The sequence below is a fragment of the Chenopodium quinoa genome, unplaced genomic scaffold (assembly GCF_001683475.1).
Source record: "Chenopodium quinoa cultivar QQ74 unplaced genomic scaffold, ASM168347v1, whole genome shotgun sequence".
In the NCBI taxonomy this organism is placed as follows: domain Eukaryota; kingdom Viridiplantae; phylum Streptophyta; class Magnoliopsida; order Caryophyllales; family Amaranthaceae; genus Chenopodium; species Chenopodium quinoa.
The window spans coordinates 73,514-95,603 of NW_018744464.1; the positions used below are offsets into that span (position 1 = coordinate 73,514).

Genomic DNA, 22,090 nt, shown 5'->3' on the forward strand with positions numbered 1-22,090 from the left:
TGAATTTGAATTCAAGTATTAACTATAGATTAGTTAAATTTTACAAAACAAATTTAGTGAGATATTGCAAATTTTGAAAAGTGTATTTCTGCATTAAAATGTTGAAATCTAGAAATTTAGTCTATAGCTTTGACAGAGTTTGTGGTGCTGTAAAAGAGTTTATAATTTTTGGAATAGGAATTCAGCAAAAGGCTAGAAAATCTGATAAGTGTAATTCTGTGATAATTTTTAGTATTAGGTATGGTGTAGATCAAGCTAATAATGTAAAGCAAATCTAACAAAATATATTAAGGCAATTGTAAGACAAAGTATTAAAACAACTATTTATATATAAAAGTTATCATAAGTTTGTACAATACAAATGTGATTACTGGTTAAGTACAGGCAGGCCATAGACAGGTGTTTTTTAGGAACATATGCTATTGCTCATGATCTTTTGAAACCCCTCAAAAGATTTAGCAAAGTCATATTCAGTAGTGGTTTGTAGAATCAAGTTCTACAAATTAAACCACTAATATTCCGTAACTTGAGTCAAGCATAATGATTGATTATCCAGCATGATGTGCAAATAACCACTGGTGCTAGCGGTGCAGGATGTCTTATTTACGCTAAACAAAAGGCACCATCGGAAACTGCGTAATGCTTTAGGATAGATCAGGAGTTGCTACAAATTATCTACATTCCAAGTTCTGGCTAGCTGCCTGCCGTCTGGAGTTTCCAGGCGGTAGGTGCCGCCTCTAACTTCTTCAAAAATCCGATAGGGGTCTTCCCAATTAGGGGTTAACTTTCCTTGCTCATTGGCCCTACCGGTTGCCTCTACTTTTCGTAACACAAAATCACCCACTTTTAGGGGCCGTTTATGCACTCTTCTGTTGTAGGCTCTCGTCATTCTCAGACGGTATATCTCATGACGCAAGGCAGCATTGCCCCTGCGCTCCGGGAGTGAATCCAGCGCTAGACGCATGGCCTCCCAATTAGCCTCTTCATCATAGAGCATGATTCGAAGTGTTGGCTCGTAATGTTCAATAGGCAGAACGACTTCAGTGCCGTATGTCATGAGAAACGGGGTTTCACCGGTTGCCCCTTTTTCTGTTGTTCTGATGGCTCATAGGACATGAGGCAACTCATCTGCCCATAGGTCACCAGCTCTTTCAATTTTCTTTTTAATGTCGTCTGAGATGAGCTTGTTGAAGGCTTCAACTTGGCCGTTTGCTTGGGGACGACCGACTGATGCAAAACAATGCGAGATCCCTTGATCTCCTAACCAGCTCTTGAGGGTAGGCGTTTCAAACTGAGGGTCATTGTCAAAGACCATAGACATAGGCACCCCAAACCGGGTGATGATGCTTCTCCAGATGAAGGAGATGACATCCTTTGTCTTAATGCCCTTAACCGCCTCTGCCTCAACCCATTTGGTGAAGTAATCTACAGCAACCAAAATGCACCTCCGTTCGCTTGTGGCAGGCGTATATGGACTCAGGATACTATAATCACCAGGATACTTAGTCGTAATTGTCTCAAAGAATAATTTCCGAATATGTTCCTAAAAAAAATCATCCAAATACAAATGATAAGTAAATAGTTGTATACTACTTAGTCCCGTTCACTGGAGCTTAAAAAAATAATATTAAGTAAAAATAATTTTAGTTTAGTAAAAATAAGTTCAATTCAGTAAAAATAATTTCAGTTCAGTAAAAATAAATTCAGTTCAGTAAAATTTAGTAATATAAAGAAGAAATATAAAATAAAATCAATAAAAATATTTTCAATTTAGTAAAAATAATTTCAGTTCAATAAAAATAATTTCAGTTCAGCAAAAAAAAGTGAAATGAATGGAGTCTTATTATTGATTAAACTTGTACATCAGACAACCAAAAGTATTTAGAAAAAAATGTATCCGGATCCGTGGTTACATGTGAGCACGTAAGATACTGGTGCAGTGGTACACCCACCCCACGAGGCCATCATCTATAAATTTGAAATTCGCTAATTAAGTGAATTGGGTGTTGACTTTCTTTATTTCTGGCTCATATACCTCTATTTGATCTATTCTACTATTACAACAAATTTACAATCAAGTTCTAAGTCCTCCTTCAATTTTCTATCTTTGGAGCTTTAAATATATACTTCCTTTGTTTTTTTTTTACTCTACTCGCTTTGACTTTTACACTATTCAACACCTTTTTTTGACCGTCTTCTGTGTATTATATATGTAAGGAAAAACACTATCCAAACTTATCATTCGAAAAGTTTTCTTAGGCATGTTGAAGAGTGTTGGAGTGATCCTGGTGATCTCCGTTGCAGTGGCATTTATATGTCAGTCAACCCTGCCTCCACCACCGCGAATATGTGGGCTTCCTGGTGGACCACCCGTAACAGCACCAAGGGTGAAGCTGAGGGATGGTAGACATTTGGCCTATAAAGAGATTGGTGTACCAAAGGAGAATGCCAAGTTTAAGATTGTATATGTTCATGGCTTTGACAATTCCAGACATGATGTCATTATTGCATCTAATCTTCCTCAGGTAATTATAAAGTTTTCATTCTCATTAAGGATGGGATTGTATTTTGCTATTTCTATAGTTATTTGATTCTACTAGGAGCTAAAATCCAGGCTCGCTTTTGTGGATGGTGAGCTCAATTCTATTGGCTCTTGCAACTCAAGACATATTATATTCTGTTTTTCCTGCATATAATATTCAATATGATATCTAGTGAACATTAACAAATATGTATTAGTTACACTTTCGTAGACTTAGTTTTAGAAATTAACAATAAAATGTCCCTTATACAACTAGAGGAACAATGCTATATCCTATTGGTGATCTGAAATAAACATCAATAATAAGCTTCATTCTTAATTTTATCCCCATTTCACAGGAAGTGGTTGAAGAGTTGGGATTGTATATAGTGTCATTTGATAGGGCAGGCTATGGAGAGAGTGATCCTGATCCCAAGAGGACAATGAAAAGCACGGCTTTGGATATTGAAGAGCTCGCTGACCAGTTAAAGCTCGGGGATAAATTTTATTTGGTTGGATTTTCCATGGGCGGCCAAACAGTCTGGGGTTCCCTCGAGTACATTCCCCACAGGTACTTAGTCAGTTACTTTTTTTTGTTAACATCAGCAACACTGTATAGCTCTTAGGAACATACTTTCTATTCCTATTTCTTAGAAGCATAACTATATGATTATAAGGTAAATAAATAAAAGGTAAGGATGGTGCAATCTATGCATACAGATAGACTTTAACCCACATGATAGTCACATATTGTTGATTATTTGATGAGCAAACAATTTGTTATATATACTCGTGTAATGCAAATATATACATAATGATTCAAGGTCGTATGGAATATGTGAATTAGAAACTTCATGGAATTGTTCATTGGCATGTTGTTGCAGGCTTGCAGGAGCAGCACTTTTAGCTCCAGTAGTGAATTACTGGTGGAGTGGCTTCCCTGAGAGCTTATCTCATAAAGCCTTTCGACAGCAGCTGCCACAGGACCAATGGACTGTAAGGGTTGTTCACTACTTTCCTTGGCTTACTTACTGGTGGAACACTCAAAAGCTCTTTCCTGCTTCTAGTGTTGCTGCTGGAAAAATTGTATTCAGTCGACAGGATTATGAAATCTTTTCCAAGATAACATTCTCTGACGGTACTAATCACAGGGTTAGTTATCTTCATCTATTAATTTTGGTCTAAAATTGTAAATCTTATTGTTTTACTGGATTCGATACATAATATAGCTTGAAAAAATTTCAATCTGACGTTGCTGCTAGTCCTATAACGTCAAAATCAGTCTCAATTATGATCTTTTTCTTGGGACTTCTGTAGGTAGGGAAAGCTATAAACTAAATGCTATGGCTTCAAACTAGTTAGTAGGCCAACTTAATTTTTTTGGTCAAATCATAACTGTGCGTCATTCATGGTCAACAATAATTATCTTATATCTTCAAAGTCTTTCGAAAAGAGTAACTAGAAGTAATTTTCTAAATTTGTTGAAGAGAACTCTGAAATGTTGAAAAAAATTGATGCATGTACTGTGTGTTTTTATCTGAATCTTAGGGATACTATTTGATATCCCATGGATAGTAAACACAATACTAATCAAGAAAAACTATGGCTTTTCTTACAGGAACAAACAAAACAACAAGGAGAATTCGAGTCACTTCATCGAGACATGATGATAGGATTTGGGAACTGGGAATTTAGTCCAATGAATCTCACGAACCCCTTTGAAAGCAAGCAAAGGTTAGTGCATCTATGGCAGGGTGATGAGGATACCCTTGTACCGGTCACATTGCAAAGATATATTGCTCAAAGACTTCCATGGATTAAGTACCATGAGTTGGCAGGGGCAGGGCATGTGTTTCCCTTAGCAGAAGGGAAGGCCGAAGCTATTCTCAGAGCATTGCTGTTGGGTGAGTAGCATATTGATCACTACTTTGACACCAAGATTGGATCTGTTCATCCTGGAAATCGAGCGATCCAGTTAGCATCGTTATGAAAAAAATATAGTTAACAAGCTTATGGGCATTAGTATGTCTAGGAACACATTAATATTATATAATTGGAAACTACTATCCTGTACTAAAATATCATTCAAAAGGCATTGGATATGTTCGGGTGTGTTGCTTACATTATTGAGGTATTGGAGGAGAGCTAGACTGACGGTGTTAACCTGAATGTTAACAAATTCCTTTTCCTCTAACCATTTCAGCAGTCATAACTCATACGCCTCTTATTTCCGTTTTCGCTGCTGACTAGCATCTAATTGGCATGTTAACCATGCTGATGACAAATTTTTCTATGACTCTAATGAGGGTCTACCTTATCCCTGCATAGAATGTAAATTTATTCATCTTAGATTGTTTCCAAGCACCTATTAGCCACCAGGCTGAAATTCCTTTGCTATCCTGTCTGAGGCAACCTGATTGCAGTGACTTGTAGGTGGAATGCTCCTGCGCTGGGAACACGTTAAGCTATAATTCACCACTTCCTGGCTGATAGAACCCACACTTGCATCGACGAGACCAAATTTTTAGGCTCTGGGTCTTCCCCTTGAGAAATCACATTGTTTATATGTTTCCAAATCACCCACAATCCTGCAAAAAATGTTAGGTTTTACAGCGTATTCAATCAAGAGAACACTTAATAAAGTGTGTGGGAACAAAATCTAAATTATGTGATTACTATAACAAAGTAAAGTAATACAATCAAACACAACCAAGGTGTTACAATCAAGTATTAATATCACTAAGAAATTACAGAAATTTCTAATGACGACACTAATGTGAAGTTTAGTTACACTTGCCTTAATTCCAAGCCGATCAACCGAACATGAACATGAGAATTGCAACGTCCCTTGAGACTATGGTCTTGATACACTGTCAAAGGCGTATGAATACTTTCCTAAAGGGATTAATTTCCCCCACACGGTGCTAGGGTTATTTCGGAAATTCCCTTTGAGATACAATTGACAGAAATTCCGTTCTTAGCACAAAGAATCGAAACACCGATGGATGAATCACAAAGAAGGCTAAAATCAAGAGATTTTCTCAAAATAGTTTGCAAGAAAATTATTTAGAGAACTCTTGGGGAGAAAATAAGAGAATAAAGTTATGTCTATTCTCTTTCGAAAACAACATTCTATATAAAATAGAATCTAACCGTCGCATAAAACGGCAAGAAGCGCGGACGCGAGCGAAGCGGCGCGGGCGCGCCTCCTTCTTTGCCTAAAAATTTCAATTTTCCAGAGAGTTGACGCGATTTTGACACGGTTTAGGCGTGGCTTGCGTCATACCATGGCACGGGCGCGCCTCCTAACTTTCCAGATTTTCCAGATTCTCATCGCAGTTTATGCGCGATTTTATCGCGGGTTGCGCCTAGCTGGCGCGAGAGCGATTCCGTAGAGCGAGCGCTCCACTCCGACACTCTAAATTATCAACAAAAAACACAATAGTAAGTTGACAGAGAGTCTTGTCATACTTTGAGAGAAGGTTGATCTAGGATTTGATCTATTGATCCCAATTTGAATGGGATATTTAGCTCGAGAATTAATCCCTAACAACAATGCCAACCACACTTTTAAAGGCCATCCAAAGTTCCTGAACAGATGTTTTGAAGACTTGAGGGCTTGGCCACAAAGAACATGCACAAGATCAGTTGCAACACCTATATCATGATACGAAGTATTAGTTTTCGACTGCTCTTAACAAAGCTTCCACGGGAAAGTTTTCATATCCCATTAGATTTGAATTTGTTGTATGTAGAAAGGTGTTCTCAAGTAGTCAAGTACTGCTGTGTATGCTGATTTAACAGTGTAGTAACCCGAAAAGGAAGATTTGCTCATCCTTTTGGTTTCTCCTTGTGATATTGGTGCTCAGAATTATTACGGAATGAACATTCCCATTCCCTTGATTATGCCTACAATCAAGGAGAAATCAATCACTGATTATTTCCCTCTTATTCTCTCCTTGATTTATGTAATTGTAATTTATCTTTTCCTAGAATAGCTTCTCTTGTGTATACTTATACCTTGGTGTACAGCTCTTGTTTTTAATAAAAAAAAATTATATTCTTCTATATGGTATCAGATTAAACGATCCTCCATATATTCTCTTCTTCTCCTTCTTTGAGCCTTCTCCATCTCCTCTTCAATGGCTACTCCTAATTCATCTCAGCAAATTCTTAACAACTCGGACCCCTCCAAACCGTTCATATTCTTGAACATCCCCAACGCTATAAAACTAACGGCTACCAACTATCTCTCCTGGAAAATGCAGATTGAGGCTATACTTGTTGGCCACGATTTGTTCCAGTTTGTTGATGGCTCCCTCCCTCCTCCCTCTGCCACTATCATTCATAACGACACCACTACTCCCAATCCTGATTTCTCATACTGGACTAGGCAAGACAAGCTCATATGTGGTGCACTTGTTGGCACACTCTCTGCCACGCTTGTTCCGTTGGTGTCTCAAGCAAAAACCTCCAAGTAATTTTGTGATATTCTCCACAAAACCTATGCAACTCCTAGCCGTGGTCACATAAAACAACTTAAAGATCAACTTCGTTGAATCACCAAGGGTGATAAGACAATAACTGAATTTATTCAAGCCATCAAGGCCTGCGCTGATCAACTCGCAGCCTTAGGAAGCCACAAGACCATGAGGATCTCATCGATCGTGTACTTGCTGGCTTAGATGATGCCTATCAATCTGTTGCCGAGTCTGTAACTGCAAGGGATATCCCAATTTCCTTAGAGGAATTACATGAAAAGCTCATAAACAAGGAGCTCACCTTGCTTCAACAAACCCCTCCTTCCTCCCTCCCTGCTACTGCCTTTCACATTTCCAACCATAACCACAACCGCAACCCTCCTCGCTCACCCACTGCAGGTATCCTTCCCACACCCACTACCCATACCAAACAGTCTCGGCCTTTCCTTGGTCGATGTCAATGGTGTCGCACTCAAGGTCATGTGGTCAGTCAGTGCTCCTTATTCAGGAAACAACATCCAAATGCTAACCCCCCCTCCTATTTCTCCACTAATCGTCCTCAAAATAAACCTCAAGCCAACGCACTTGGTCTCCCTCAAAATACCTCCTCTTCTCCTTGGCTGTTGGACACTGGTGCATCACACCATGTCACTAATGACCTCAACAATCTCTCTTTACATGCCCCTTATGACGGCACTGAAGAACTTCTAATTGGTGATGGTAAGGCTCTCACTATCACTCATTTTGGCTCAATTAAATTCTCAAATTCTGTAACTCTACATAATGTTCTTGTTGTGCCTGCAATTACCAAGAACATAATCTCTGTTTCCCAACTATGTAAAGACAATAATATTTCTATTGTTTTCTCACCAAATTCTTTCTTTGTTAAGGATCTCACAACGGGGGCATGCCTCTTCCAGGCCCACTCTAAGTTTGGCATCTATGAGGTGTCTTCACAAACTCTTAAGGTCTTCACAAGCACAACAACCACCTCTGTAATACTCCGTATTTTTATGTATTTTATAAATTATTTAATTAATTATAAAATATATTTTTAAAAGTACTCAAGTATTTTAATTAAATATTTAAAGGGTAAAGTATTTAAATTATTGAGTTTTATAAAAGTATAATTTATTTTGGGCTAAATGTTTATTAATCGTTTGGGCTCATTTAAATAATAATATTAAACAATTCTTACATACTTCTAGTGGACCAACCCGTTTTATTTAAGTAAGCCCAATTCTTTTATTTGAACCCTTGTAGGTCAAATATTTCATAACTAAAGCCTACTTATTTATTAAGCTCAACCCTAATATTTATTCTCTACTCTATAAACATCCCCCTAAGCCCCAAAAATTTCCCACACAAGAGATCAAAAATCAGATTTTTGGGGTAAGTAACCCTTCTTTTCTTTTCCCTTAGTTTTCTTTTCTTTTCCTTTTCTTTCTTTTCTTATTCTTTCCGTTCTTTTTCTTTTTCAATGTTGTTGTACGTGAGGGTTTTGGGAGAAACAAACCCCACCTCACGCCACCTTGCGTCACATCACCACCGGCGACCACAACGGCCACCTGCCACCGTCAGCCGTCGGCCACCCCTCGGTGGTTGTTTCTCTCTCCTCTTGTTTTTAAAATATTTTTATGTAGTATGTATTTTTGAGTTTTGATTTTAATTATTGAAATATGATTAGTATATTTAATAATTGTGTTTTGACAACTAAAGAGTATAAATTTCAGATTTTGTATGGTTTTAAATTATGATTTTATAAAGTATTAAAAGTTAGGATTTTAACTATTAAAGTGTTGATTTTTAGGGTTCTAATAATCAATTAAATTAGGGTTTTCATTCCTATTGAATTTATAAAGATTAATTAAACATAAAAACAAATTTTCGGTAATTAAATTCCGATCTCCATTCTTAATTATTTTAATCACGTTTTAATCCCGCTGAGATTATAACTCGTCCGTTTTTTACAAATAAATAGTGTTTTTCATGTGTAAACAACGTTCTAATCATAACACACTACCTTTGGTATTGAATACCACTCTCTCGTGGCCAAAATCAGCCTCTAAATAGGGTTTTCGGACAGTTTTTGATTTTTGATGAAGGTTTAATGTTTTAAAAATAATTTTCAGATTTATTTGGGGGGTTTAAATTTTAAAAAGTGTGCTGGAATTTTTATATAAACGCCAAGAATGAGTTTTTACTTTGTGGTTTTAATTACCCACTTAAAGAAAAAGTTTTAAAGGTTTTAAACCAAAATTTCAGCTTATTAGAGAAGATTTAAAGTGTTTAAAAGTTGCTAGAAATTTGTGTAATCAAGGAAGTAAATGAGTTTATGTATTTGGTATTGTAGGAGACTTTAAGTTGAGTAATTTCTAGCATTGTGGCTAGTTGGAAAGATGATTTTATTAAGGTACGTATAAGAATACGAGAAAACTTGATTTTAGGAGCATGTTTAGGGACTTGGAAAAACCTTGAATCATGCTAGGGAACTTGTGGATTGGTTGACATTGTTTGGTAATGAGTTGATTGATGATAAATGTGATGATTGTTATAATTCATGTATGAGAAATTTGCATTGATTTTTCCTTATGAGCATTATTTATGCAATACTTTGCAAGGAGAGCTTAGAAGTAAAGCTACAAGTATACATATGGAATGAATCATTTTAATTACTTATTCATCTGTATTGAAATGGAATGAGTAAAGGAAGAGTTAAAGTCTTATAAGACAAGAGTGTGGATATGAGGTGCCTTATGCACTTAAGGTGTTTATACACCGAGGTAGTTAAAGGATTCAATAATAAATGTTGTTTGTCACTAATAAATTAAGAATTGAATTGGAAACTTGAATGATTTGAATGATTGATGTATGATTGGTTGTGTTGTTTGCATATGAGTCATCACCAAATTTAAACTGGTAAATCACGTAAAGTGCAAGAAGGATGAGCAATAAAACTCTGGATTTGTGCACATCTAGAGTAATGACAAACAGGGGTTGGGGTTCACGGGGTATTAGCCGTGCACTTTTCAGAGGTCGTCTGATCTACGAGTCTCTTGTTTTAAATTCTTTTAAAATTATAATGAGTTAGATGAGATCTCATACTAGCTATGGCCACGGAGTCGCGCCCGTCTGCCATTGGATGTTCATTAATGTCTTCCGAAAGGAGCATAGGGTTTTCTTATTTAATGTTCCGGAATGGAGCACAGGTGGACAATCCGGTCTATTGCTTAATCCAATCAATTAATGAAGTGATCGATGCTATTTAAATAAAAACTTAGTAATGAGTAACTATGGAGTCATGTGTTCGAGTCAATGATAATATTGTGAGTGTATGGAATGCTTGTTAGTATCATGCTAGAACTCTTTACTATATTTCGTAACTTGTATGTACACAGCGTTGCTGATTGCGTTCTTTTGTGTGTTTTCTTTGGTCATGGCCTTCGCCTTCAATGACCCTGTAATATCCAATTATTACACTTGTAATATTGGGGAGCAGATTCATCACAGGTTTTTGCTGCATCAGGGTGATGGGATTGAGTGGAGCGTTGGCTGATTACTTAGCTTATTTTATATCATTGATTAAATTTTATTTTGGTTCTAATTCCATTTACTTCCTATTTTACTGGATTTTGAATAAGGGTCGTTATGGTTCCAACTTGTAAGACTAAATTGAGTTTTGACTTTTAGTTTTGAAATTTATATTTTTTTTTTAAAACTAAGTTAATTTTCCGCTGCTGATTTCTAAAACTAGCCTTAACGTTTGAACACGTGGTGGTAGCACTCCAATAATTCTCTTACAAGTTTTACAGGTTATACAGGTTATTACAGGTTTTTGCAGGTTTTCTTTTAGAGAGAATTATTGGGGTGTTACAACCTCTCTTCATTGGCATCATTGTTTTGGGCATCCTTCCCAAATGTCTTTCATCATCTTATCTCAAAAAGTAATCTCAATGTCTCTAGTCTATCAACTTTAGATTGTAATGAATGTGCTTGTAATAAAAGTCACAAATTACCTTATTTTAAATACTACGTTATTTTTGTTGATCATTACACCAAATACATATGGTTATACCCTCTTAAACTCAAATCGGACACCACTAACGTTTTTATTAGATTCACAGAATTGGTTGAAAAATATTTTCAATTCCCACTTAAAACCCTATATTCCGACAACGGAGGTGAATATGAATCACTCCAAAAATACCTTTCAATTGATGGAATATCTCATCTAACTTCTCCACCACATACACCTCAACACAATGGCTATTCGGAAAGGAGACATAGACACATTGTAGAAACTTTTCTAACTCTCCTTACACATGCGCATATGCCTCTAAAATATTGGTGACACACCTGTTGAAATTTGTTAGTCTGACTATTAATGAGACTCGCTACAGAGTCTAGCGAGTGTCTTTCCTTCGTGGTGACCGAATCCGTAAGCTGAAATGTCCAACCTTTCACCCATTGATCCTTTGTAGTGTTATTGTTCTTAGCATTCCCTAATCTCTAATGTAAGTACATTACTATAATGGGTTTACTTTCCTACACTTTTTAGTTTGTAACTTTGAAAAAACGGAGGAAGTTCAAGTCTTTTAAGCTCCGTAAAAACTCTAACTATGCCATTTATAACCCCATGACCAGTGAAGTTTATTTGTCCCTATCTCCTTCATCGGATTAAGATGGTATTGGCTTTTTAATAAATACTCCTTCCGTTCCTTTTTGTTTGCCCCAATTTTCTTTCTAAGTCATTTTTTAAATATTGCTCCATACTACTAATGTACATACGGATCACTATTTTACTCTCACAAAAACACTTTTGATCCCACCACATTTCTCTCTATGAATTCCACTCAGTTAAAACTTAATAAAGTAAAATATTTCTATTGGGCAAACAATTGAGAACAGAGGTAGTATGGCTGAGCATAGGGAATTGGATTGACACATCCAAACATACTTAAACAGTAGCGCTCAATTATAGAAGCTTAAATTCGGAATAACGAGTCCAACCATACCTTCAGGATTCTTCAGTGATTTATAATGCAAGATTGAGCTTACTACTAGAATATGGATTAATAGAGAATAGAGATAAGAAGCATATAGAGATAGAGAGAAAAGAGAGGGAACATTTTTGTTATTAATTCACAATACTCTTAGGCCCTATTCACTTCACCTTAAAAAATATATTCAGTAGAAGTAATTTTTATAAATAAGTTCAGTTTCAGTAAAAATCACTTTCTTAAAGAAGAAATATACTCCATCCGTTTTTAAAACTTGCTCCATTTCTACTTTTACACTATTCAGTAAAAGTAATTATTTTTCCTGAACTTAAATTATTTAATTGAACTGAAACTATTTTTGCTGAACTGAAATTATTTTTACTAATTCTCTATTATATTTCTTCTTTAAAAGTACTGATTAATTTATTTTTACTAAACTGAAATTATTTTTACTGAATTGAAATTATTTTTACAGAATATTATTTTTATAAGGTGAAGTGAACAGGTCTTTAGTTCGTTTGTGATTTATACATAAGAAAAAAAAAAATATAGTCTCGTGGGTACTTGTTGGAATCATCTCAATGAATAGATCATTAATTTTAAATTGTTAAAATTTATACTTATTGATAACAAAGATATTATTGATCAAAAATTAGCATTGGCATAAGTGCCGAGGTGAAATTGAGCAAGTATTTAAAAACAGAGGGTGTAATAGAGAATCAGTAAAAATAATTTCAATTTAGCAAAAATAATATTAATTCATTAAAAACAATTTAAGTTCATTAAAATTAATTTCAATTCGACATAACTAATTAAAGTTCAGCAAAAAATAATTATCAGCAAAATAAGGTGAAGTGAACAGGGTCTTACTGTTGAAAATTTTCTTTACAAACAAGCTCATGACAGAACTAATATAAATAGGCAAAATTGGCCTCAACACCCTAAAGTATAGCTTGGGTGCAGTCAACACCCCGAACTTTGACTAGTAGCTAAAACACCACCAACTAGTGATTTCGATGCAACGCTTGACATTAATGAGAATTTTTAGCATTCAAAGTGAGACATTTTTGGTAATTAGTTAAATTAAAGGGTATTTGATGACATGTGTTGCTCTTGCACCCCAATCAACATTTGGTGGTGTTCAAGCTACTAGTAAAAGTTTGGGGCATTGGCAGCACCCAAGCTATACTTTAGAGTGTTAAAGGCAATTTTAACGAGAATAACAAACTTCTAAAAAAAACAGAATTTGGTGACAAAACCAATTCGATTAAAGTTATTTGTTTCAACTCTAATGATGAAAATTGATAATCTATTTTTTTTACTCCATCAAAATCAAATCGGCCAAATCAAAGGGTTTAAATTGATTGAAAAATAAAAATCAAGAAGTAGCAAGAGAATTGATGATAAACTAACAAGAATTTACTAGCAATAGGCCAAACTTGCATCCCCAATCCTCAAATTTATTTAATCAATCGCAGACAACACTATTTTTTTTTTTTTGTTTTTTTTTTTTTTTTTTTTTGGTTTGAAAACAAGCACAAACAACAAATTAATTAGTGAGGAATTCTAAATTCCAGAATTTATTTATTTTTTGATGCTCTAATCTATATGAACAACTAGTATTAGCTAGTCTCAAAACTAAATACTACCTTCGTTCCTGAAAGTTCGACTCACTTACTATTTATGTGGTCAAAATAATATAACTTTGACCATATGTTATAATTTATATAATACAAATAAATTAGCGTGAGTGATCTTGTTAGATTTCCCTTATTATAAAGTTTTCAAATATCAACTTTTTATAATTTTCACTTATACATAGCCGAAGATATTCATGGTCAAAGATTTTCATTGGAGACCGCGCAAGTGCAAAGTGAGTCAGACTTAACGGAGGGAGTATGCATTTATGCTCCCTCTTGTAAAACGACGCGTTTTAACGTGCGCACAATCGCACATACAGGCAAATCAAATTATAAATAGTGATTTAAAAATTAAAAAAAAAAACTAAACCCATTTTTCATTTCAATACCAGCCATCCTCATTTTCTCTCTCTAACCATACATATTTTCTATCTCTATTCATTGAAAACCACCATTTTCAATACAAGCAAAATTGAAATTAATTCCATATTCAAACATAATATCAGACACAATCAAGACCAATCAAGACGATGATCTTCTTCCTGTTGGACTTGATTGTTCCAAAAGGTGAAATGAGGCTCTCAAGTAGGGTTGTTCATCAGTCCTAGGCTAGACTGGATGGGAACAGCAGAAATTTTAAATTCAAGACACAGAGATTGGATTAGTTTTGCTTGGACTGATTAAATTAACAAGAGTTAGCGATCACCACACCTTCTCGGTTCTAGCAAATTTTTCGACCTAAGGGCCCACATAACGACTAGTTTCTTTGCTTTATAAACCGTGGCCTCGATTTTATGATACATTAAGGGCTATTATTAAGGATGGATATTTCTAAGTTAGTTTTATTTGATTTTTTGGAAAAATATATCAAATCTTTTATATAAGTACAACAATTATTGCTATTTTTATTATGAAAATATAACAATAATTACTTACTCTTCATTCTAGAATATTGTTATATTTATGTAAAAGATTTGTTTATTAAATACAAATTAAAAATAAAAAAAATTAAATAAGGACGCACCCGGAAATGACATGTGTCATTGCTTATATGTGTTTTAATATACCGAAATTTTTATATGTGGATGGCCACACCGTGTGACCAGGGTTACTAATAGAAGTTACTTATTCTGAGGTTACTGATTCAGGAAATACTTGTTTAATTTGGTCAGGGGTTACTTATTCAAAGGGTTATTTGGCCATTCAGGAGGTACTCTCATAAAGAAAACGCGATAAACAACTGAGTAATTTTAGAATAAGTAACCCTTTACCGACTGAGTAACCCAAGAATAAGTAATCATTGACCGACTAAGTAACCCCTAAATAAGTAACACTTGAATAAGTAACCCCTGTATAAGTAACCTTTTTTTTTTTGGAAAATTTGTCAAAAAAAACCATTTAAAGCAAGTTTTTTGTCCGGAAAAACCTTTTGAACATTTCTTGGCCATATGAAACTTGTTCAGAAATTTTTTTTGTTGAAGACAGTGACACTTTTCGACGTGGACTCATCATTTTCCGGCATTGACCTATCATGTGCATGTCACATGCCTTTTTTTTACTATTCCCACACCCTCTTTTTTAATTCCCCTCTAATTCCCTCCTTAACCAATATGAACTGCTAAACATCGCCCGCAAATCTCTACATAAATCCAATAATTTTTTAAGTGAATTGACACTTTTTCCCAAAAGCTAAAAAACACACTCTCATCTTCTCTCTACTGTCTACTCTCATTTTCTCTCTGTAAAAAAAAAATTCAAACTACAATGTCGAGGCGGCAAGGCAAGGAAGTGGCGGCACTGGAGGCGGAGGGAGGGCGGTCACACGGTGGGAAGGTACCTTTTTAAAAAAAAAAAAAAAAACGATGCGACGGCGGCGCCTGGGGAGGACGTCGTGGCCACAGTGGCGGCGCCGTAGCCAGATTCCTAGCCCACGGCAGCGGTGGCTGGGCCAGACGCCAGGGCCAAGGTGGTGGTGTCTTGCACCGTGGCCAAGGCGTCCTGCCCAGGCGCCGCCGCCGTGGGCCTGGCGTCTAGCTAGGGCGCCGCCACCTTTCTTGGTTTTTTTAATTTTTTTTCAGAATTTTTGTATTTTTTTTTTTTTTTTTTTGTTTTTTTTTTTGTTTAATTTTTTGTTTTTTGTTTATATTTTTTTTGTTTATGTTTACATTTTTTTTTGTTTATATTTTTTGTTTAAATTTTTTTGTTTTTGTTTATATTGTTTTGTTTGTTTTTATATTTTTTTTTTCAAATTTGTTTTTTTTTATGTTTATATTTTTTTTTCAATTATTTGTATTTTGTTTTGTTTTTTTTTCCAATGTTGTTGTATTTTATTTATTTTTTTTTGTAAATTTGTTTATGTTTATATGTATTTTGTATGTTTTGGTTTTTTTTCTGTTTGTGTGTATTTTTTTCTGTTTATCTTTTTTTTCAGTGTTGTGTACTTTTTTTTTATGTCAATTATTTGATTTTTTTTGTTAGGTATTTCTAATTTTTGTTGCTGGTACTTAAAAAAATAGATTATTAATATAAATAATAATAACAATTGTTATTATTATATTTCGTTATTTATATGGAGTTAGGTATCGCATTTTCGACTTGGTGCGGGGAAGAGTATGGATGTTATTAGAAGTAGAATCTACTCAATGGAGAGCTCGGGGCCCAAACACGTTAGATCCCGTGGTATTTTGGCCTCAGCTCGCAGAGAACGGGTTCACCATTCTGAGGAGGATGAAGATGATGATGGTGATGAGGAAGAGGAGGTTGAGGAGGACGCAGATGAGGATGTGGTGCTTGGGATGGACGATCAGAGTGGACCATATGATGATTACGGTCCATTCAGTCAGAGGGTTGATGATATGTATGAGACGCATAGGGTAGATGTGCGTAAGGGTAGAGATGGTAGATTTGTTAGTGGATCTGGCACATCATCTACGTCCATTGTGTCTGGGGGAAGTAGAAAACGGTCGAGGGGCGTTAATGATTCTTGGGTGGTAAGGGGTGAGGTGGCTGGGGGACCTGTAGACGGGAGTGTGATTCCTAGCTTTCTAGGACACATAGCTACCCGTATCTGGGAGGACCAGGAGAGGGCTTTGGATACGGGCATTTTGAAATGCCAAACCCGGGAAAAGACTTGTAACTTTTTGTGTAGTTGGGCTGAGGCTTGGCCGGAGGAGAGCGAGATGCTCGGCCAATTGAGAGGCACTAGAGTGAGTCACCTTCCTGCCACCATGCACGATAGGATTAACTCAACGCTGATCGCGGCTTTCGTTGATCGATGGCAGCCGGATACGAACTCTTTCCACCTTCCGTTCGGTGAGATGACGATCATGTTGCATGACGTCGAGGCCATCCTTGGAATTCCCGCAGAGGGAAAACGACTTTCTGTTGTGACTGATGCGGATCAGACAGATTTACTAGCGGAGTTTGGCGATGGACAGGGTTGCGCTGTACACCGCGGCGCTTGGTGTTTGGGATCACGGCGGTGTGAAGATCGCAGCCGTTTTGCAGCGATGTTTGCTTGCACCCCACTGCACGTAGGACACATGACACACAACTGGCTGCATATGTTTTTCTTCTCCTCGGGTATACCTTGTTTCCGGATAAGAGCGGAAACAAGCTCAGGCCACACGACATAGTTGACGCGTGTGAGCCTGGCGGAGTAGGCCAATATTCTTGGGGGTCGGCTACGTTGGCGTATCTGTATCGCCATTTAGGATTCTCGAGTCGGGCTGACGCGGCAGGTATCGCTGGATGTCTGAAATTATTACAAACCTGGATATATGAGTATTTTCCTGTGTTTCGACCACACCGCGACCCGGTTCCTATTGGGGATGGGATGGCACGTGCCTCTGCGTGGAGTCCGCGGTTCGAGAAGAAGTCCGTTGACCGCCTCCGATTGATACGGTTATTGCTTGACAGGATGTCCCCCTTAGAGGTAAAGTGTATAAATTATTTCTAATTTTATATTTTGATGCATTTATTATATGATTTTACTAATTTGAAAAAATGTGCAGGTGAACTGGATGCCTTTCGACCAGAACCCAAGTAATAGGGTACCCAGGACCCTCTACACGGGACTGATTCAGTATCGTGAGATCGTAGAGGCGTACATGCCCCAGCGCTGTCTTCGCCAGCTTGGATTTGTCCAAGTTGTCCCTCCTCCGCCAGCATGGCCCAGTAAGGTGATCCGATCTGCGTCGTCGAAGGAGTACGTCGTCCAATGGCCGAAAAGCATGGTTGCCACGTGGGAGCAGTTTTCGATGGTTGCCCGCCTATGGACTGCGGAGCTGTAGCGGCCTCCAACTGAGGTGACTGGCATGTGTGACCAGCATTACATGGAATGGTACAACCGGTATTCGCACCCGAGGTTGATTAGAGACCTCCACCATGGCGACGACAGCGATGACAACATAACCAATCAAAAAGTTCTGGTTCGTTGGAGCCATCCCAACCATCTCAACCAGTGGGAACTTGTACTTGTTTGTCTTGTACTTTGAATCGATCAAAATCACAGATGGCCAAGACTTGATCATATCAGCATAATCAGGATGCACAAGGAATAAATGAGTCACCTGCGATGTCTCTTCATCATAATAAAACCAGAACAGGTAACCACGTGCTTGTGCATGGTGTAGAAGCTGCTGAATAGGGTTGTGTCCCTCTGACCGTTCAAACCTCAGTTTCTGTCTGACGTTGTAGATGTGTCTTCGGTTCGGCTGGTCTTCAAGAAACTTCTCTAACACAGATGCTAATATTTAAGCAGGTTTCACTTGAGCATCACTCATTTCTTTGACAACTAGTTTTGCAGCATGACTTAGGCCGCTTAACTGTCGATGACCCACTTCATATACTATCATCTCATGGTTGTGATACCCCCATTTAGAGTAACCCTTCACTTCCCAACCGTCACGACTTTGGTGTTGCCGAACCTTTACTCTGAACTCACACCCACAACCTTTCCGCTTTGTATCAAACCAAATTGCTCTACTGAAATTTCGTTCCTCCCTTTTGCGATAACGGTCGCATCTCAAAATGCGATCCATTCTACCATCCCGCTGAGATTTATGAGATGCTACTACTAAACAAAAACCAGATTTAATTGCAACCTGTTTTGCCCAATTTATCTCTTGTTGAGCATCTTCAAAGGGACCACCATGTACAAAAATCCCGCTGTAATCAACACCGTCTCCACCAAAATCCTACAACAATGACATGTAAATATAATTATATAAAGATTAAATTAATACATTTGACACAAAATTAACACATAATTAATTTCTAAATTTTTAATTTCTAAATTTCATTTCTATATTTAACGCATAATATATTTAATTTCTAAATGTACACATAATTAACACAAAATTAACACGTTATTATATATAAAAGTAGTCATACACATACAAAATTAAAACATGATTTTGTTTTATTTTGAAGTTACTAACACATATTAATTTCAAATTAAAACATAATTTTGTTTTTTTTGGACATTATTAACACATATTTAAAACATAATTTCAAAATAAAACATAATTTTGTTTTTTTTTTGAAATTATTAACACATATTTAATTTCAAATTTATCAATGCTAAAAAACACAAAAAAAAAAAAAAAAAAAAAAACAAACCAAAAACTTTAAATAAAATTAAAAAAAAAAAAAAGGACGAAATAGTGGCCGGCGCATGGCCTGACCACCGCCACCGTGGTGGTGGCGCCTGGTAGACAAATGTCACATGAAGTGACCGGACGTCCTGCGCATAAAATAAATAAAAAGGAAAATACAACGTCGTGTACTCCCAGTAGAAGTCATGGTTAAATATAAAACCCCATAACTCCCCCCATATGTTCATACCCAAGGTATATACGTTCCAAGAGTTTTGGTGTGTAATCTCTTTCACTTTACGTTGTTTACATATTATTATACTTGGTGATGACTCTCAAACGATAGCACAACTAAACATTATAATTCATCCAAGCAATCAAACATATCAATTTAATTCTTGAATAATTAGTGTCCACATATATTTAATAGTTGAACCCTTTTTAACTACCACGGTGTCAAAGACACCTTAAACGCATAATGCGCCGCAAATCCTATCCCTCGGTGTTAGAAACACCTTAAGTGCACATAAGCACCGCAATATAATTTATTCATGTGTACTAAGACACTTAAATAGCTCAATTCCCATGCTTAAAGCATCAATAAAAATTATATGAACCATAATAAAAATCCCTTTTCATATTCCAAACCAAATTAAACATTTAGTTTAATTAAACATGCTCTCTAACATGCCAATAATAAAAGTATGGTTCATAATCAACATGCCAACATAATTAATTCCAATCACCAATTCATCATAAATAATTCATACATTACCAATCATTCACCAACATCAATCAAATCAACAAATTTCAACCAATACCTATCATGATACTACTTGGAATTAATTAAGCAAAGCCTAGCATGCTTCTACATATTCAAGAAATTACCAAGTACGCGAATCTACCTTGACTATGATCTCAAATTCGCCACGCCTAAATAAAATCACTCACTTGAAAGTCTCTTGCAAATCAAAATTACAAAGAAATATTAATACCTCTTCCTCACAAATTTCCAGCAATATATACCCTCTTTAAATCACTCATAAACCCTCTAAAATAAGCTAAAATTTAATTAAAAACCCTTACTTTAATTCCCAATTAATGGGTTATTAAAAATCCTTTCAAGAAACATAATTATAGGTTATATATAAAAATTCCAGCATTATTAAAACTTATAAACTTGCTGTAATATAGTTTAAAAACATTAATTTCAATAGTTTCAATCAATCACAATCAAATTCCATCAATAAACATTAATTTAGAAACCTAGGGTTTTCAATTTGGGGCTTTTTACTTAAAAATCAAATCTGAAAATTTATATACATCATACTTATTATCAAACATCATAAAATCATCACAAAACCCAAAAACAATAATTAAATTTAGGGTAGATTTAATTAAAAATCAAAAGAATAATTTTTTTTGAAAGGTGCGCACAGCACCACCGCGGCAAGGCTGCTGTCGCGCTTGTCGTTCAGTGCTGCTGCCACTAGCGCACGCCGGTGGTGGTGGCCGCTGGCCGATGGTGGCGTGTGGTGGTGGCCGGCGGGTGTGGTGGTGTGCGTGGGTGGTGATTGAACAAAAATAAAAATAAGGAGAAGGGGAAAAGAAAATAAGAGGAGAGAGAGAGTTTACCTTTGGGTGCACTCCACCTTTGGCATATGATGGGTATTTATACCCCCTCTCAATAACCCTCCTACTTAAAATTCCTTTACTACCCTTAATGATCCCTTTCCTAGTCAAACTAGTATTTTGACTTTCCTTAAAATTCATTGACTTTAAAAGTTTCCTTTTATAAAATAATATGCCCCAATATTTCCAAATCATGAAATAAAATATTTTCAAGATTATTAAATAATTAAAAATAAACTTTTATTTAAAATAATTCTTTTTAAATTAATGAAAACCATAAGTAATTCATTTCGAATTATTTAAATACTTTAAGAAATACTTATTTAAATTAAAATATTTATAAAAATACGGGGTATTACAAATATACCCTAGCCTGTATTCTACATTTTTTTTCTTCCCACTAACTCACTTTAATATTCTCTCCTCCCAACAAACCACCACCGACCGAGGGCGAGGTTATCGACGGAGTTTAAGTCGTGTTTTTTATTTTGGTTGGAGAACAAATGCCTAGTTTTTAAATTATCCAAAGGAGAAAACGCCTAGAATTTTCAAACTTCTTAGAGAGAAACTAAAATTCTAGGCATTTCTCCATCCCCATGGAGTTTGTAAATTCCAGGCGTGACATTTTTTTTTTTTTTTTGTGGTTTTGTTTTTGTCATAAGTTTTGATCCCGAACTCGAATTAAGACAAATAATATATCGTTGAAAAGCTCTGGATGTCTACCTTTCATCCCAATTAAAATCAAGTCAACATCCTTTTTAGATATTAAGATAAGGCCGAAATTGTGCAAGGGTATAGGTTTTAGAGCAAGTTTAGTATTTCAACCATATCTTAAAATCTAGAAATGATATTGACCTAATTTCAATTGGGTTAGAAAGTAGACATCTAGAGCTTTCCAGCGATGTATTAATTGTCTTAATTCAAGTTTGAGATCAAAAGTTATGATAAAAACAAAAACCGCAAAAAAAATTGGAAAAGAAATGCCTAAAATTTTCAAAACTCTATGGGGAGAAACGCCTAGAATTTTAGTTTCTCCCTAGGTGTTTTGAAAATTTTACGCGTTTTCTCCTTGGATATTTGAAAAAATTAGGCGTTTTGCCTTCAACCAAAAAAAAAAGAAAAAAACATGACTTAACTCTCGACGATAGATAACCTCACCCTCAGTTGGTGGTGGCCTTGTTGGTGATGGTTTATTGGTTGGAAGGAAAGAATGTTACAT

At 36.0% G+C, this 22,090-nt stretch overlaps 1 protein-coding gene across 1 annotated transcript; it reads left to right on the forward strand.

Moving 5' to 3' along the window:
• Positions 1–1,825: 1,825 nt before the first annotated feature.
• Positions 1,826–4,642, forward strand: LOC110697469. Its single transcript, XM_021874836.1, has 4 exons — positions 1,826–2,525; positions 2,881–3,092; positions 3,406–3,673; positions 4,140–4,642. The coding sequence occupies exons 1-4, from the start codon at positions 2,262–2,264 to the stop codon at positions 4,431–4,433; spliced, it is 1,038 nt and encodes a 345-aa protein (XP_021730528.1). The 5' UTR covers positions 1,826–2,261; the 3' UTR covers positions 4,434–4,642.
• Positions 4,643–22,090: the final 17,448 nt, after the last annotated feature.